General features: G+C 42.3%; 1 protein-coding gene across 2 annotated transcripts in view; it reads left to right on the forward strand.

Annotated features, from left to right (window-relative positions):
• Window positions 1-19,083, forward strand: part of LOC128340265 (cytochrome P450 20A1) — a 45,113-nt gene extending 26,030 nt beyond the window's left edge. For both annotated transcript variants that reach the window (XM_053285217.1, XM_053285219.1), the window contains exons 7-13: window positions 4,157-4,272; window positions 7,872-7,926; window positions 9,462-9,582; window positions 10,767-10,878; window positions 12,121-12,185; window positions 17,602-17,691; window positions 17,855-19,083. In XM_053285217.1, coding sequence (XP_053141192.1) covers window positions 4,157-4,272; window positions 7,872-7,926; window positions 9,462-9,582; window positions 10,767-10,878; window positions 12,121-12,185; window positions 17,602-17,691; window positions 17,855-18,005 — 710 coding nt within the window. In that variant the 3' untranslated portion in view covers window positions 18,006-19,083. The remainder of the gene's footprint in view (window positions 1-4,156; window positions 4,273-7,871; window positions 7,927-9,461; window positions 9,583-10,766; window positions 10,879-12,120; window positions 12,186-17,601; window positions 17,692-17,854) is intronic.
• The last annotated feature ends 782 nt before the right edge of the window (window positions 19,084-19,865 follow it).

Here is a 19,865-nt window from a genome sequence, read left to right on the forward strand (position 1 = left end):
ATTTTTCTATCTCGAGTGGAAAAGCCCACACACACCTTTTCCAAAGGTTTTGTTGAGAGGGTCTTGAAATCTACACAGCTGTGCTGAGAATGCCTGCACTTTATTTTCTAGCATAGACTGTCCTTCTGTTTTTTCCCCCCTGTTAATTTTTTCAACTTTGTTTTAAAAAGGAAAAATAGAGTGTTTCCCTTTCTTGTTTGGAAGAGAGAATATTTCCATCGTCTAGAGGTGGCATTCTTGTGTTGTCTGATGGTATCATCTTGGGCAAATTGGATGTAGCAAGGACAGAAGTACATAAAGTACTAGCCAGCCACCATCCTCTGCCAGAGCAACCACTGAGCAATGCAATACTTTGTTAAAACATCTCTCATATCAGTTATGATAAAAAATCAGATACATCGGATACATCAGTTCAGAAGAAAAAAAGAAAAGAAAAAATACCCTATTAAATTTAATTACAGTAAGGCTAACACTTAATCATAGCTATTAAATATATTGATTTAACCAGCTGCAGGTTCGTACCGAATCTTATAACAGCCAACACAAAATTTTTTGCCACGTTATCAGTGATGCCAGGTTTCTTACCTGACAGGAGAAGTGTAACATAAAATTCATATTCTCGACCAAGGAAGTTCAGTAATAAAGGGGATAATCAGTTTCTTACGAACCCTTCCATCTAGTGTTTGTAAATCGTTCTCTCATAGTCTCTGATACCATATTGATTTCGTTTTGGTATGCAATGTCCACAAGTCTCTGCATAGACACTTCTTTAGCTTGTTTATAACCTAGTGACATAAGGAGATCTGTAGACAGCCCATATGTTACAAACTTCCTAACTAAAGTCAGCTTCCAGTTCAACTGAAAATAGGGATGTACCCAAACCAGTTCGGTGCCGCATCCGGAAAAGTGGTGGGACAGCAGAGGATCAGAGTAAGGTCCTGCTTACCTGCTTTTAAAAGGAACTGACCCCTGCCCTGCCCTTGGCTGCACGAGCCATTTATGCACATCCCTAATTGAAACGTATCAATAAAAATTAAGGGGGCTAGCCCTGCTAATTATTAAGCTCCATGCCCTTACTTCAACTTTCTGCATTCCAGTGTCCATCTTTAATATTACATTAGATGCACACCTAGGGGCCCAGAGAATTGCTCTTGGAAACTTAGTTTGAACTGTCCCTACTAGTTTATAATTGCTGTACAATCTCACTTGGGCTCCATATAAGATCTGTGCCAGTGACTTGGCCTCAAATAACTTTAAACCTGCAGGAACAAACTCACCCTCTTTGGCACAGGGATGTAAGAATCGATTCGGGTACAAATTGATTTGTACCCGAATCTAGCTGATTCGGGCAATTTGGAGACAGAATAAATCGCTCCTGTGGTCCATTGGCTAGATTTGGGTCGGGTCCAAATTGAATCGTGCCAGATCTGAATCAATTTGAGCTTTGGATTCCTCCTATTATTTTCACTGATATCCCAGTTTTCATTTTTTTTTAAAGCTAAGCTCTAGCCCTTGTAGAAGTGGAGTTATGGAACAAAATATGTAGTCACTATTTTTCAAGTGTTTGGATTCTTTGGTATATAATAACTTTTCCTCAGTGAATCCCTATGAGGATTGGTTGATTGATTGATTAAGTGTTGTCAAGTCGGTGTCGACTCTTAGCGGCCACATAGATAGATTCTCTCCAGTATGATCTGCCTTCATCTTGGCCTTTAAGGTCTCTCAGTGGTGCATTCATTGCTGTCATAATCAAGTCCATCCATCTTGCTGCTGTTCGTCCTCTTCTCCTCTTTCCTTCAACTTTTTCTAGCATTATGGACTTCTCAAGGGAGCTGGGTTTTCGCATAATGTGTCCGAAATATGATAGTTTGAGCCACACCTTCATTTTGACCGTCTTTGGACAGTGTCAGCTGGTATGTGCTAACTACACCCCCACTTCCCACCTGCAAGGCAGTGGGTTACTACTCAGTTTATGTTCTAGGAATTTTTCAAGTATTTAGACTCTTTGGTGTCTAATGACCTTTCCTCATAATGAATTCCTCTGAGGATTCATTACACACCAAAGAGTAAACACCTCAAAAATTCCTAAAATGTAAACTGAGTACCCAGTGGCTTGCAGGTTGGGGGGTAGTTGGCACATGGGATTCCACTAATTCCCCACCCGCAAATCAGTGGGGTCAAAATGAACAGAAGAAATGAAGGTGTGTAATGAAGATACCAAAGAATTCAAACATTCCTAAAAATAAACTGAGTACCCCACTGTCTTGCAGGTTGGGGGGAGGGGGTGTAGTTGGCACATGGCAGTTGACAGTTGGCACTGGCCAATGACAGTCAAAATGAACAGAAGAAATGAAGATGTGCAATAAATCTTCATAGGGGTTCGTTATGAGGAAATGTTATTATATACCAAAGAATACAAACACTTGAAAAATAGTGACCACACATTTTGCTCCATAACTCCACTTCTACATGGGCTAGAGCTTAGCTTTTTTAAAAAAAATGAAAGCTAGGGATTCATGTTAGGGTTAGGATAGGGTGGCCAAATCCCCATTATTTTCTATGGCGGAAATATACAAAATCAGTAAAAACTAAAAAAAAAATCATTTAAAAAAATCAGGTGCCCTGCTGCCTTGAAATTTGGGTGGTAGGAGGCACCCATGGGGAGCTATCTACCACCCAAATCTGGTGCCCATAGGACCTTATAAGTGGTCTGAATCGATCTGAATCCAAATTGAATCAAATCAAAATTGAATTTGGGGTGATTCAAGGGGACAGATTTGGACACAAAATAAATCAGGGGTGATTCAATGTGGGCACAAATCAAATAAAAAAAATTGATTCGTGCACATCCCTACTTTGGCGTAGTAAAATCTCAAAATGGCTGAAGGGCTGTTATGGGCCTCTTGCAAGGCATATTCTGTATGTCCCTGAGGAATGGAAAACTACCCCCAAATATTTGAAGGATCTAACTTGTTCAATTCTGTTACCCGCAATTGTCCAGTTCAATGTTTTTTTTTCCTTTTGGAGAATGCTATAATCTTGATTTTCTGGAAATTTATCACCAGGAGTATTGCACCAAGATATTTAAAGCTCTCTTGAGTCCTATTGGTGTACATGAGATGACTGCCATCACATATAAAAATATTTTAAACACCTCTGTTACTGAGAGGTGGGTTATGCTAGATTATGGTGGATTATGTCTCCGATGTGCTGAAATTCGATTCAGCTTCCAAATCTTGGCACAATCCCTTTAAAATCGAAGGCTTATTCAGCCCTTTTAATGCGGAGGAGAGCAGGTCCACCCCTTCTGCTCCTCCGCTCACCACCATTGCTGTACTGGTGGTGCTTTCCTCTGCTATCAGCATGTAACAGCGGCGCCTCCCCCAGCTGCCCTCATGCAGCACCAGCATACACTAGCCTCAGTGCATGCCGTGAGCGTGCCTTCCTGCTTATGGTTTGTGTACTGACACATTATCTCCCCCACTACCTTCCTTCATTTCTTCTGAAAACATCTGGAACTTTTGAAAGTCTAGATCTTTGAAATAAAATTAATTTTGTGCATTTCCCCAATTTTAGTAAACTGAATAGAGGCCAAGAGGATATGGTCTCAACAGGAGAGACCAACAGCAGTTTGAGTACCGCCTAGAGCCTTTGGAGTCAGGCGATATATAAATTAAATAAATAAACAAACAGTAGAAGTTGAGAAGTAATGTGGAAGCACTGCCTGGACACTTTAGTCTGAAGAAATTATACCTGAAAATGAATAAAGTAAAAAGGGTATCCTTCATAGATCCTGTGTCTTCATAGATGCTGTGAAGTGTATAAAGATTCCATTTGGGTTAAAGAGGAAGAATGGCAATGTAATCTATCTTCAGGAAACTTGTATTAACCATCGTGATCGCTGTTGTATAAGTAAGCTCATAAGAAGCTGCCTTCAAGGGATGTGGCAGTCGTGATTCCAGAAAGAAAATGGAGCCGATTTATTGGAGACTTGGGGAGCTGCAGTTGGGTGGAAGGAGCAAGAAACAGCATGTGAAGTAGCCCTCATGATGGCGAGGGTCCAGATGCCTGACATAATACTCCAAGAAGGTCTCCAGGAGATGATTTCGGATGGCTAGTAAAATAATTCCTCTTTCCTTTTTTTGCCTGCATAAAGCTCTGACGGAAATGGAGATGGTCTTGAAGAAAGTCATAAAAGAGCGACAGGGAAAGAACTTCAGCCGGCACATCTTCATAGATTCCTTACTGCAGGGGAACCTGAGTGACAAGCAGGTATATAAAGCTGTTGTGTAATTAACCATTAATAGAGTCTCCCTAGATCTTCTGCTAATTACATCTTGGTGAGTGTGATTAATTTAATTGCCTGCATTGTATCGCACTTGATCTAATCTTCTTCCCAATTAAAATGTGATTAATAGCTTTTCTCTTCTCCCAAGCCTGAGACTTGATGTTTTATTTAATTTTGAATTTGATGGTTCCTTTTTTGCTTTGGTCATGTGAATAGCGTATGGTGCAAAACAGCTACCTTTTGCTTAAGATGGTTTCAGTAGAGGCATGACAATGCTGGCCTTTGTGGGGGATTTGCTAGTCTGTAGCTTCCCAGGCAGATTGTCCCAAGGGTGTTGGGTTCTGAGTTGAGCCCCAAATGCCATCTTGGAGCACATAAGTAGTAGGCTTTTACAAGCAGCTACCGTGCAGAGTAAGTACACTTCTGAACAAGATTACCCTTTGAGATTCCAAGCTTACTCACCTGAAGCAATCAGCATACTCCAATCAGAATGTAACTCCAAACAAAGCTTTGTATTCTGTGTGCAGTTGTAACTCCCTTCTGCTGAATAGTAATTAAGTGGTGGTTTAAGTATAGTTTTGCTGGAAAATGTGAGCTTTTTTTGGTACCACAAGGCTGGACACACTACTGTTCCAAAGCGTAGATAGTGATGACTTGATATTGAGTTGAAGTGATGACCCTGATCCCCATTAACTTTGTGGGGTGTGCTTTGACACTATGTGTGGTGGCTGAGTCTCAAGGACTATGTATAGGGGCCCCAGTTTTATCCTCTGAAGCTACATTTCTATTCTATTCTATTCTATTCTATTCTATTCTATTCTATTCTATTCTATTCTATTCTATTCTATTCATTTTCCAAATGTGACTAAATAGGAGAGAAAGGGGTGATGGGTAGTCTGGTGCTGGTTCAAACTCTAAGGCTCTCCACACGAGCAGCATGGGGAGCTGGAAGGGGTTTGGCAAGGAGAGTGGGTTTGACCCACTCTCCCCACACACGAGCATCCAGCCCTCCCTGGGCAGCTGGTTTGGCCGCCCACACAATTACTGGCTCTGTCACAGAGTCGGTTCAGGTGGCAGGGATCAGGGTCTGCCCAGCCCTTGGAAGTCCCAGAATGCCCCATGCAAGCTTGTTGTTGCCTCCCGGTCAGGGGTCTCCTTGTGAGTTGCCGCAGAGCTGCGCCATGGCAACTCACAATCAGGGAAACAGGGTTAGCGCTAGCTCCACTGACCTCATTTTAGGGGAGAGGGGAATTAGGCAGGCTAGCAGCGGGGAGCCACACGCAGCTCTCGGTGCTGTACTTGACCGTGGGAAACTGGGCTGGCCTCCCTTAGCCCGGTTTTCTGCAGTCGTGAGAATAGCACTGTTTCAGTGTGTTACTCCCCACCCCCACCCCCTTGTTTTTGCTGTAAAAGACTAACGAGGTTGTCCTCCTGGAGTCTTTATAAACATTGTGTCAGAGGATGGAAGGCACTGGATGTAGCCTTCCATCCATCATTTTTACTGCTCATCCCATTCATGCATCTGACAAAGTTGACTCTAGCTCACAAGAGTTCATTTCATAGCAAATGCATTATTCTTTGCTGCAGGATACTATGGCTGCAGTCCTATGCAGGCCTGCTTGGGAGAAATCCCCACTGAATACAGTAGCACTTACTTTTGAGTAAATACGGGTAGCATTAGACTGCACCGCTGTCCTCTTGGAATTCTACATTTAAATATATCCTGTGAGTACTTCCTTCTGTTTTTAGGGATCACATTCAAGAGCCAGCCGAAGTACGAATCCCATTTAGCAAAAATAAGAATCCTATGGTACTTTTAAAGACTGACCAATTTGTTATATGCGTTTGCATCTGAAGAATGCTTATGCTGCAAAAGGATTTCCTAGTCTTTAAGCTGCCACTGGATCTTTTGTTATCTATCTATCTATCTATCTATCCATTTCATTCTACAGGTGGCCTGTGTTATCTGCGGTTTTGGCACTTGCAGTTTTGCATATCCGCAGTTGAGCAATACATACCTGACCTCATTACGCAGCTTTGCATATCCATGGTTTTTGGCAGAACAGTTCATGCTACATTACATCATACATACTTTATTATTTCATTCTACAGGTGGCCCTTGTTATCCACGGTTTCAGCATTTCAAATTTAAATTTGGCTTTTAAAAAATAACTCAGTTATTTTTAAATTTATTTATTTTATATTGTTTTTGTTATTATTTATTATCTGTTTCACTAATTTTGTGAGCAGTAATGTACTGCTCGAGGCGAGCAGTAATGTACTGGAGAGGTCTGGTATACAGAGTTTAAAAATAAATGAAGAATTTATTTCTTTTGCTATAGGAATAAATATTTTGAATTTATTTATTTTTTTCTGTTACGAAAACATTGAAAACAATTAATATACAACTCTCAGAACATCTCAGCACAAACTTCTTCCACTCTCATACTTCAGCCTCAAGCAGGGATGGGCACGAACGGCTCAGGCAGGGCAGGGAGCGGTTCCCTTAAAAAGCAGGTCAGCATGGCTGCGGCGCTGTTCCCTGCAGCCTGTGCACAGCAGCCATTTGCTTGGTCAGCATGGTGTTGCTTTTTAAGGGAATTGCTCCCTGCCCTGCTGAATTGGTTTGGTTGTGGGCACCTGAGCCAGTTCAGCACTTTCCAAAGGAGCCACTGAACCGGTTTGTGCACATCCCTAACCCCAACCTCTTAGTAACTTTTAGTTTTCCTCTTCACTATAGTCTTTTATTGCAGACTACTCTTCCTACAGGACCATGGATGGAATATTGAAAATCAGAAATGCACACTAAAGTGCATTGGGGATCAATCACCCCCTGTCATGAAATCTTCATGTACAGGAGAATCTTGCTATATCCGGATTCTGTATCCACCTTTTCGCTTATTCATGGGTGTTCAATTGAGACTTGATTTCTATATCCATGGATACAAAAGGGTTTAAACCCTTGTATCCGCGGTTCCTAGAGGGCCAGAAGGGACTGTGGGGGGTCACTTCCTGCTGCCATTTTGTCTGTGGGAGCCATGATTTTGGGGACCATTTTGAACTTTGGGGGGGCATTGCTGGGTGCCAGGAGACCCATGGAGCATGGCAGGGCACTTTATTTGGCTCTTTTTGGTGTTTTTTTTTGGTGTGGGTGTTTTGTTTTGTTTTGTTTTAGTCTGAGAATCTAATCCCCATGTTCCCATAGACTCAATTACTAATTATTCATGGTTTCGTTACCCATGGTAATCTGCAGGAATAGAACCCCTGTGGAGAATGAGGTCCACCTATATGCAGATCATGAGTGATGATGAAACAGAGAAATGCATCCACAGTCATGATGGAAATAACAGACCAACAGAATAACGTTTTCAGTACATTTTCTAAATTCCAGTAACATAAAACTGGAGACCATCACCTTTTAGCAAGCTATTGGTCATTAGCTCCCATCACATAGCTTATATTTGTCTAGTTTTACTCTCCCTCTGCCATGCTCCATACGCTCTTATCTCAGTGAAGATCTTTGGTGGGATTGAAAATTACCCCATACTGATTTCATCTCCCTGAACCAGATTTTGTTTTCTAGATATTGGAAGATACTATGATATTCTCCCTGGCTGGGTCCATAATTACAGCAAAGTGTAAGTATATAATACTGTGCATAAAACATCAGTGAAGTAGGATTTTGCCTATACAAACTCAGGACAAGTAGATTTCAGTCTTTAAGGTGCCACTGAATTCTTGTTTCTCCATAATACAGATAACTGGTTTGACTTGTGTACATATTGTGTTCATGGGACTTCAAGGCCTTAAGAATATTCAGAACCTTAAGAATATTCAAAACACCTTTAATGAGCGTTTTGACTTTGATATGATGTTCAAGCTTTGCCAAAAATCATAGACAGATGACTTGATAGTGCTCACTTTTAACAGGAACCCATGACCCAAGCAAAACAAGAGAGGTGATTCATGTGAGTCCATGGCATGCACGGGCCCTGGAAAAGCAAAAGACCAATGGAAATATAGAGAGTTGCCCCATTGGACCCTAACACTGTTGTCAAAGCAAGTCACTTGGAACAAAAGGTGAGAGTATAGTGTAGGGAGACTCTGGGTTAAAATCAACACTCAGCCATGAAGCTTATTAGGTGAGCTCACTGCTTCCCAGCCTAACCTACTCTGCAGGGCCCGGCTGCCATGAGTTCTTCATGCTTTGGCAACATCCTGATTGATGTATTGCAGTGTGTTATACATGGGGCTGCCCTTCTGTTCAGAAATTACAGTTAGTACAAAATGGCAGCTAGGTTACTAACTATGACAAGGTGTATGGAGTACTATATAGCTTGACAGTCTTAAAACAGCTGCACTGGCTTCCTGTCCATTTCCAAGCCTAATTCAAGGTGCTCATTATTACCTTTAATGGCCTAAATAGCCTGGTACTTCTCTCTCCATATCAAGCTGCCCAGGTGCTGAAGTTAGCCTATGCCAGGCTCCTACCCTATCTGAGGTGTGGAGGGCAAGGATTTGTGAGAGGCCTCTTTTGTGGTAGCTACTCATCTGTTGAATGATCTCTCTAGGGAGGCTTATGTGGTGCTGAGTCTGTTCTCTTTCTGGTGACAGGTGAAGACCATTTTATTTGTCTAGGCCTTTTAGACGCCATCTGTTTTAACTGGCTTTTATATTGTTTTATGCTGCTGAGCCTTTTTAAATGTATGTGTGTGCTGTTGTTGCTTAACTGCTTGAAAGCCACCCTGAGAGGTTTTTAATTTGACAAGTGGGATGGAATATAATAATAATAATGAGGATAAAATGGGTCCAAGGATGGATTCCTGAAATCAAAACATCCTTTTGGAGGGAAGAGAGAGCAGGTAAAATATCTCCCCTCTGCCCTCACTTCCCTGCTCAGCAACATGTTGGGCGGAGCTACGATGCTGCTGAGTCTTCCACTCATGCAGCTCTTCAGAATGTTCTCCTGGTCTTTGCAAATATATTTTTCCGTTGCCTCAGAGCTACCAAACAGCTGCTTCCACTTTGTGGGGGGCACTGCTTCACATGCTCTGATTTTTACATTGCAGCTATTACATTTTTATTTTTAGCTGCAGTACAGGAACTGTGAATTATAAGGACGGAATTGCTGACCAAACATGTACTCTCTTCCCCCTCCCCCCACTTTTTGCAGTATGCACCTGGGCAGTATATTTCCTGACTACCTCAAAAGAAGCTCAGCAGAAACTGTACAAAGAGATGGACCAAATTCTTGGAAAGGGCCCAGTTACACATGAGAAAATTGAGCAGCTCAGGTGTGTGTGAAATTTTGGGGTGTTTTTTTTTTTTTTAAATAACCGTGCCATTGACCTGGTACAAATATACAGTTCTGATCTCTTAGCCATGGTTATGAGAGTAGATTACCACAGGCTCATATGTTCCTTCCACCTCTTCTCTCCCATGCCATTTCTTTATTCCACGATTTGCTATAATTTTATGTTATAATTTTATGTTTGTGTTGGTACTAATTGTGGTGCACTGATTGCAAAGGAAAGCAATGTACAACCATAGTGCATACCGGAAATGTCCCCTGCCATAAACCCATCAAATATCAACTGCTCTGTAAGGAATAGTAGGAGCTCTCCTCCTTTAACTGTAGTTTTACAGCAGAATCCTTTGGAAGGAGAGCTGGTCTTGAGGTGGGGAGGAGAGCTGGTCTGGTGGTAGCAAGCGTGAATTGTCCTCTTTGCTAAGTAGGGTTTGCCTTGGTTTGCATTTGAATGTTATTCCATAGTTCGGTGGTTATTCCATAGTTCGGTGGTAGAGCATCTACTTGCATGCAGAAGGTCCCAGGTTAACTCCCTGGCATCTCTAAGTAGGTCTGGGAGAGGCTTCTGCCTGTAACCTTGGAGAGCTGCCAGTCTGTGTAGACAATACTGAGCTGGATGGACCAATGGTCTGACTCAGTTTAAGGCAGCTTCCTATGTTCCTATGCATGTTTACTCAGGAGTAAGTGCCACTGGGGTTACCTTTGGGTAAGTGTGCCTAGGCTTACAGCCTTGGTGGTGGTGTTCTGTGTATTATTTTATTTTTATTGTTATCTACCTTGTGAGGACAGCATTCTTAAAGGTGGGGTATACCGAATATAAAATAGATAAGTGCCTGGTTTTGAGGCAGTCTGGTTGTGCTGCGCCTTAGTTAAAGCACACTGATGGGGTGGCTGGGTTTAGAATTTGCCTGTGAGCCCACAACTTGCCCCTCATCTCCTAACCATGGCAATAAGGAATGTTACATCTGCACTGGGCCATGGTGGTCAGTTAAAATAGAGCCCCTATACTAATAGATTAATCTTGTTGTGCTCTGACCAGTTGGCTTAATGTCAAACACTTTGTTAGATTCTTCTTGTTCTAGATTTAAGAAAACTGTATGTGGAGTCTATAGCCGTATGTGTTGAATTTTATTTGCAGTTTAAGACTTGTATGGGCTTTTTTGTTTGCAGATATTGCCGGCAGGTTCTGTGTGAGACTGTGAGGACAGCAAAGCTGACGCCAATTGCTGCACGGCTCCAAGAGCTGGAGGGCAGAGTTGACCAACATATTATTCCCAAAGAGGTAGGATGGCAGCTCAGATCTCAGATCCTTTGTTCCCTATTGGTGGATGTGAATCTTTCATTCATTATGGTCTTGCCTACGGAGATGATTATATATGAAGACAGATTTTTTTTCCCTAATGCATGCACACAAATCAGAACATAAATAGCTCTGTTCAGTATAAATGTTCTCATTTACAAAGGAAAAGGGAGAAGTGTACCAGAGATGTGTTTTTACAATTCTATATCATTCTAAATCAGGGAATGAATTTTCATTTAAAAAATAGAAAATATTTCCCTCTCTGACCTTTTTTTTAAAGGTCATTACAGCCCAATCCTAAAAACATGTTTCCTTGGAAGTAAGTCTCAGTGAGTTCTACTGGGCTTCTTTTCTAATAAGCCTGCTTAGGATTGCAGCTTTTAATTTTTCGAGGCCAGTACATCTATACTGTTCTTCACATCTGGAAGAATGGTGTTAAGAACCTCCTCTAAAAGTCAAGAAGCTTGTATAAAGTTATTGGCTTCTACCAGTTTTGTTTATTGACTATCAAGAATGCCTCCTCTTGCTTCCACTTATAGAACAAAATTATAGTAGGTACAGACTCTGTGTGTGTGTGTGTGTGTGTGTGTGTGTGTGTGTGTGTGTGTGTGTGTGTACAGACACACACATCTGTGCGTACAGCATGGTGTAGTGGTTAGAGTGCTGGACTAGGACCGGGGAGACCCAAGTTGAAATCCCCATTCAGCCATGATACTAGCTGGGTGACTCTGGGCCAGTCACTTCTCTCTCAGCCTAGCCTACTTCACAGGGTTGTTGTGAGGAGAAACTCAAGTATGTAGTACACCGCTCTGGGCTCCTTGGAGGAAGAGCGGGATATAAATGTAAAATAATAATAATAATAATAATACACACACACATGCATAAGCATACTCCTCCACTGTTATAGAAGGTACATTATTTTTTCTTTAACTCTTACAGGAAATTTCCCATAAAGTCTTTCTAGTGACTGGCTGCTCTCACCTCCTTTCCCCTGAATGCTCTCCTTCCTCAAATCATCCTATATAAATACTGTAAATGGTAGGAAACGAGACTGGTTTATTTGCTGGAAAACAGTTGGTGAAAGAGGACAGAAAAACATGTTGCATGCATTTGTATTAATAAAGGTATTAAAGCAAAGAATGAACATCTTGTATAGGCAGATTAAAAGGAAAATGCCATGTTTGGACTGGCTGAAATGATGCATTTTTTAAATTTTCATTTCAGACTCTCGTGCTGTATGCTCTTGGTGTGGTGTTGCAGGACAGCTCAGCTTGGCCATTGCCTTATAAGTATGGAACACAAACAAGTTTGTTTATTTTCTCCTGGTGATTTTTGCCTCTTGGTTCTGATTGAGTAATCTGGCTCTATTATGTGACACGGTTCTCCTTGAACTGCAAGACCTTAGAATTCAGGTGGAGATTTGCATGTAAGAAAACACTCAAAGCTTGGCATATAGAAAATTAGCATGTCAGAGAGAACTGTTTTTTTTTAAACTTTTTAATAGGCAGGAAATTTTTAAAAGTGGGAGAGAATTAAGTAAATGACTTCCACCCCCACCAGTGTTCTAAAGCTACAGGCCAAGAAGATTGTTTGGAACATGCAGTTCAGCTCTCAGTGGTATAACTTAATCAACCATGAAGTCAGAGACTGGTGAATCAGATGAAAAGGACTTGGCTAAGATTTGTGAACCTCTTTGCTTCTAAACTCAGTTTTATATAACTGCAAATATAATCTCACAAAATGTTTCTTGTACCATTTTTAAAAATCAGTAACTTGGTTTTCTTTGTGTTCGTGACCTTTTGTGGCAAATGCTCTGTGCAGCTATTTTTCTGTTTTTTTAGGTCAACTGTGTGAGAACAGAATGTTGAAATCACAGTTCATAAAACTGTGGTTCAGAGGAAACGTCAGTCAAGGGCTTTGCTTCTTCTGCTTCTTCTTCTGCTTTTTTTTAAGGACATGGAGATTCTGCCTCATTATTTCCAGGCATGAACGCTTTTTAAAAAGGGATTCTGGCTTCAAATCTTGAATTCTACTGCATGAAAAGAAATGGTGTAGCTCTCTTTGGCCTCCAGATGGCAACTTTTAATGTATTTTAGATATGGTAATGGAAATGAAGCAGGTCACTGGTTTTATTCAGGAAGGGAAGACAGTAGGGAGCGAGAAAAAACTGTAATTGAAGAAAAATTCCTCTAAGGGCCATCTTCTGTCTCTGGTAGCTATAGTTTTTCTTCTAGAAGAAGAAAGTGAAGAAGTAATGAAGAGCCCTGTCCCAGTAGCAGCGTGGACACTGATATCTCCAGCAGAAATAGAGAAGTTGCCTATGAAAACTAGAACAGCAAATGGTGTGTCACTTTTAAAAAAAATGGTCAGCATAATTTGCTCTCTGAGGTGAAAAGAGGAGATGACTGAGCCAGCCCTGCCATTAGTTAGGGTGAGATGCCCTCCTCGGGTGTCAAATTTTATTAAAAGGCGGCAAATTGTCAATGATTAAATCAATCAGTCTTTATTATGGACTCAGACCAGCACAAGGTAAAAAGAGCATGTAACAGGTGATATTAAAAGCAGATGGAAGCGATAGAGTCCATGCCTTTTAGCATAAAGACTGTAAGGTTTCTGTGAAATTACTATAAGATTAAAAACTCTGAATGTCTGTAAAAAGTGATAAAGGAGCTCTAAAATTGCTAAAACAGTAGCAAGTGAGTCACAGTAGGGCTAAAATCTATAAGATGCTGTTGAAAGTTACGTGCTAAAAGCTATAAATTGATGCAATGCTAAAATCTGTAAAAGATAAACTAAGACTTTAAAAGCAATAGGACTGAATGATTGAAGAAGTTAGTTCTTCCTGGTGGTCAGGGCCAAGCGAATTCTGCATGCTGCCGCGTAGAACTTGGCAACATTGTATGTTACAGATGGATCACAGTCTGAGAGTAATAGGGAGATGTAGTATTGGCCTGAGCGCCCTGGTGACTCATCAAGTAGTGGGAGAATAAGGGCTTTTTGTACATCTCTATAAAACAGTCAGTGAAGGAGAACATGCTCAATAGTTTCAACTTGTCCCAAGTCGCAGGGGCACAGACATTCCGGGAAAGGGATCTTCCTGGAAGATCAAGGGAAGGGCATCTCAGCGAGCCAAGGTAAAGACCCTTCTTTTGTTAGGTACTTCTAGCTCTGTAAGGTATCCAGCAGGTGTTATGTACCTTGGACTTTCAGAGAGAAGAGAGTTCAGGGACCTTTCTAGGTTGGTTTGGCGTTCTGTGTCCATTATGCACAGTTTGATAGGTGTTCTGGCCTGCTCATGATCCAGGGAAAGTAGGTGGCGAGGGGAGAGTCCAAGTAAGGATAGTTTCACAGATAGAGATTGCTTCCATGTGGATTGGAAGCCGTTCATAAGTTTAGGGGGGGGGGCTAGGCCCATTGAGTGGGTGTCAAATATTTGGGGGACTGCCTTTTGGATTTCCTGACTGAGGCTGTCAGATGTCATAGGAGACCTATGGCAAGGCTCCTGCAAGAGGTGCTGGAAATGCAGCATTCTACACATGGTGCTTCCCATTAGACTATCATGATGGGACCCAGGGGCAAAGGGAAGTGGGGAGTGGGCTCAATGTGACTCCAGATCAGAATGTGTGAAGGATGATACCATGGTAGCTTCTCATGTCCAGCTCTTCCCCTAGTTCTGTCAAGGCCGTTCCCAGATGGCAATTTTACTTTGCTTCACCATGGGAAGGGCAGTAAAGACATTGCATTCAGACATTGGGTGGATTTATGTTGAAGTCCATGCAAAATATTGGGGAGCACTCCATACACAATTTGGGTTTTCCCCTATGCGCTGGAGCTAAGGGTGTGCATGAAACCGGTTTGGCCAGTTCAGTTTGAATCCAAGCTGGATTTGAACCGACCTGGTCTGGTTCGGGATCCGGCTGAACCAGGTCCTGTGTGGCCGCTGAACCAATTTGCAGGACAGTTCAGGGGATATACTTGTAAAGTGGAATCCAGCAAGGATTGCCTTACTAAATCGGAGAAGGATTATCTTAACGGAGGCAGCAGCAACATCATCGGTGACAGGGGCTCCTCCATACCCCCCTACCAGCCTCCTGAAAAAAAGCTCAGGTTGGCTGTGGCCCAATTCAGGACTCTGAGCATGTGAGGAGGCCAGGACTTAGCCACTGCCAAGCCAGCAGCTTGGTGAAGGAGGGGTAGCATGCTTGGGGCCACACCAGGGAGGGTGAGTGCTGAAGAGTGGCCACACCAGCTGGGACTCTCTTGCCACCCCCACCTGGCCACCCCCTACTGTCCCAAACCAGTTCCCCCTAACTAAGCCCAGTTCAGTTCGATTATGGACCAAACCTCTCCTAGTTCAGTCCACAATCGAACGTTCAAACTTACCCCGGTGCCAGGTGAAATGTTCATGCACACTCCTGCTTGGAGTTTAGCCTTCATTATGTCTGCACTAAAAGGTTTCACTTTTTATAGTGGCTTTTTGGGATGTCTCGATATATCCAATATGCACTGTTTCTTCTGAGATATATAGAGGAGCCATGCGAAAAGATTCCCTTTTCTTTAAAGCCTCACTCCCCCCCCCCTTTTAATTTAAGCATTTGCTTGGTGATCTTGTGGAACATCATTCTATGCACCCACATGGTGCATTTTGTTTTTTGTTTTTAAATCTCTCTCTCTCTCTTTTTCTTGTTTGAAAGCTTTCTGACTCCCTGTGGTACTTTATGGTGAACATAAGAACACAAGAAGGCTTTAAGAAAAGCCTCGCCTTTTGCTTTGGGTGTTTGGGGGTTTTTGTTTTTTAACATTTGCTTGGTAATCTTGCGGGACATTGTGTGCCCCCACACGGGGTGGGTGCATACAGTGTTGCACAAATGTTTTACATTTGTCACCAAATAAATGTTTAAAAAAACAACAACCACCGACCACCCCCCCTCCAAAGTACCTACTTATGTCCTTAAGTTCACCATAAAGTACCACTCTGGGAGTGGTACACCCTACACTGACTAGAACGGTGCACGGAATTTTTTTTTGAAAGAACTGACAGGAACCCCATTAAAGCAACCCTATGTGAACGGCCACCCAGGTTTCTTCAAATTATCTTTATTGCGCTTATATGCAGCGAATATATGACCTCATAACTCGCTCTACTTTACTTCACTTAATTCTGTGGTCAAGCCCACCATTTTGGAAAGGCCCTGCTGGAGCAAACCGGATCTGTTGCCCAAAACAGATGAGAACAAGGTGGAAGAAGACTTGGCTGCTTCCTCTCCCACAGCTGTAATCTCTTGGTTGCAGCCTGGCTACCCTAGCTCACAGGAGACAGCAGCCCATTTGTAGTACACAGCACTCTTTCCAAGGAGAGGGCTTAAGAAGCTCCTGGGTGAAAGAAGTGCTAATCTTATTGCCATCTTATTGTTTGTTATTTCTCTTTGTAAACCACCCTGAGCCATTTTTGGAAGGGCGGTATAGAAATCGAATTAATGATGATGATGATGACGTATGACCCTAGGTTGATGGGGACAAATGGGAAGAAACTGCCTTGAGTTGCCTATCTGCATGACCATGGATGGATGAAACTGCTTTATACCAAGGCAGACCACTGGTTCATCTACTGTGATTGGCAGCAGCACTCCAAGGTCTCAAATAGAGCTATCTTTTCCAGATGTGATATGGAGATCCTTTTAACTGGAAGTGCCAGGCACTGAGCTTGAGACCTGCCTGCAACACACGTGCTCTGCTATTGAGCTACAACCCTTTGGCTGCCTGCTAGATTTTGATGTCACTTCTTGCGGTGCTTTAAGAGTTGGGCAAATGGAGGTCTTGACTTAGTGGAGGGGAGAATTCTTTGTCATGGGTGTAGTTCAGGATGCTGGGAGGAAAAAGATTCAAGAGGAACCTTGACAAAAATAAGCTTGGGAATTCTTGCTTTATATGCTTACTCCAGATAGCAGTCAATGCTCTTCCATATATGGCAGCTGCTAATAGCCTTTTGCCTGTACTAATCATCAGTATGTTGGATAAAAGGAGTTGGCAGGAAGTACATCCAGCAAATGTGAGCTGTCCTCAGAGTTTGCCATTTCACTGCAAATTCCAGTTGGCTTTCAAAGGAACACGATGAGGTGCAGCAGTCAGACAGCCAAAGGTCTGAATAGTAAAGGATCTAATTCCCACTGAAATGTTGCTTTTATCAAACAGCGCACGTGCTATAGTATGGCCTTTTTAATCAATAGCATTTGCTACAGTAAATGCTTTCTCCTGTGGAAATAAACAGCCTGGCATCATCTTACTGCCTTCTCAATCCCCTTGATTGTGGGACTCTCCCGTTAATTTAGGCTAGGCACCGTAATTGCTTGTTTAAGACCCCCCACTGACCTGATGGTGAAACAAGCTTTTCTTTCTAATGAATCATCGGCTTCTGCACACACACATTTATTCACGGGCCAGCTGGGTTGAGGAAAATTGGGAGGCGGCATTGTGCAAGCAGCAGGGAAGGAGAAGGAAGAACAGTGACATTAGATTGCAGCAATCTGACCAAATTGTTCAAAATTGGGAGTGCGAACAGCATCAGATTGAAAGAGATGCATGGACAGCAGGGGCCTGTGCATTTTGGGTTGCTTTTGTTCCTGTCTTGCTAACGTAGCATTTCTTAGACATCGTTGTCAGAAGATTTCTAATCCCTGGGTGTTTTTTTGTCTCTGTTGTTTGTAGATTTGATCCAGACAGATTCAGTGATGAATCTGCCATGAGAAATCTCTCCCTACTGGGCTTTTCAGGGAGCCAGGAGTGCCCTGAACTGAGGTGAGAAAAAGCAAGACTGTCTGTTTCATATACAAGGCAGGTGCAGAAAGATTGTTCGAATTTCTCAGGACTGGTGACCGAATGGATCAAGTGATCATCTTCTTAAATGACACCTGCTGTCTTTCCTTTCTTTCTTTTTTCTTTTTTGCCTTTTGGCTTCTAGGTTTGCCTATATGGTCGCTACAATTCTGCTGAGCGTCTTGGTGAGGAAACTCCACCTGCATTCTGTGGAAGGGCAAGTCATGGACACAAAGTATGAACTGGTGACCTCACCCAAAGAGGAAGCATGGATCACTGTATCCAAGAGAAACTGAGGCGAGGAGTGGAATCCGTTCTCGGGAGAAGAGACTTCTTGCATCACTCACCACCCTCTGGTCTTTCTCTGTAATAATTTGGTTGTCTTCTCAGCCCCAAATATTTTACCCCTTTAAGTAAAATCACCCAACAACAATAATATCAGGTTGCCTGTTAACAATGAGTGAATTTAAAGAAATCTGAAGAATTAATGGAGGAAGAGAAGCAGAATTTTTGGTCCCCCCCCCCCACATGAGCGCTGCAGGGAAGCTGCCCCTTTTAATCTAGAAGCCCTTGCCCCTAATTTCAGATGTGTGCAGGCAGGTTCCCACCCCCCTCTCTCTTTCCACTTGTATTTTTATATGAAGGGACATTTTTGTTGTTGTTAGGGGAAGAAGGGATCTCTTGTTCAAAATCAAGCCCTGGCATCGGAAAACACATTCCAGGGCTAAACCATGATGTGACCTGGCCTCAGATTTAAGCCCTCATTTTGGATACAAAAGCAAATGACTATAAACTATCCTTTAACAAAGCTAGTTTGGAGATCAGAATCACTTTAAAGGAATAGTAATTGTGTAAAATGCTAAAGTGTCCATCACACCCCGAATGTGATGCGGGGGACGGGACGGGACTCAGTTGGTTTCAAAAGTGAATTGTATAAATCTGTAAAGTAGTAGAAGATCACTTACTAAAACAGATCAGTTATTTACAAGATGACACTTTTTAATCACTCTTGTGATCACAGCCTGAGCCTTGGTCCAGCCAAAATTGGTCATGACTAAGCCCCATTGAAACCTATGGAACTAGCTAGTCTAAATTAATAACACAAGAAAGGTGGTATAAAAATGCAACAAATAAATCACAAGTTAGTCCCATTGCTGTCAATGGGATTTAGTTGAAACTAAACTTAACAGAACTGGGACCAGTTTAGTTCAAATGTGATATACAGAGACTGTGTGTGGATTCAGGGTGGAGGTGTTAGTGGCTCTTCTGGATTTCATTGATCTAGATAGAACAGGGCTGCTGAATTTCAGCCCTCCTGCAGATATTGTCATACAGCTCTTATAATACCTAGCTATTGGCCACTGTGGCTGGGGATTATGGGAATTGTAGTCCAAAAACAGCTAGGGGGCCAAAGTTGAACAGGCTTCATCTAGAACAGGCTTGCTCAACTTAGGCCCCCCAGCTGTTTTTGGACTACAATTCCCATAATTCTCAGCCACAGCAGCCAATAGCCAGGAATTATGGGAATTGTAGGCCAACATCTGCAGGAGGGCTGAAGTTGAGCAGGCCTGATCTAGAATAATGCACCTTTAGAAGAAGGATATTTTATTATTATATTTAGTCTGGTTCCTCAGTTATAGTCTCTTGGCACCTAGGAATATGCTTGTTCCTTTGCTATATAAGAGGGGAAAGGGTCAGACCAACACTACAAACGCAATCCCCCCACCCACCCAAAGCAGCTCTGATCAAAATTCAAAGCAGTCTTACATATAAACAAGCCATTACATGTCAAATGCTCCAAATTACTTTCATTCAGTTCAGCTGACACTTTTTCCTTTCCAAGAGCTATTGTCTCTCCCCACCCCCCACTCACATTTTTATTGGGAATTTTCTACAATGTATACAATTACCTATAATATAAAAGAAGCCATTTAAAACCAGTCTGCAAAATCAGTAAACATGGTGTTTGTAAAGGTTAGCCACTCTTGAGTAGCAGCTTTGGGAGTGTGTGATTTGACTCTGTGCTTGAGTGTGTCCTCCAAACTATGTTATAAAACCATTGTTTAAACTGCATGGCATCTTTAGTGAAGGGATGCTTGTTTGCCTCTCCTCTTTGCCTGTGGTATGCTATAGTTTGTATGAGAGACATTCATCTT

The sequence above is a fragment of the Hemicordylus capensis genome, chromosome 1, assembly GCF_027244095.1.
Source record: "Hemicordylus capensis ecotype Gifberg chromosome 1, rHemCap1.1.pri, whole genome shotgun sequence".
NCBI classification, from domain to species: Eukaryota; Metazoa; Chordata; class Lepidosauria; order Squamata; family Cordylidae; genus Hemicordylus; species Hemicordylus capensis.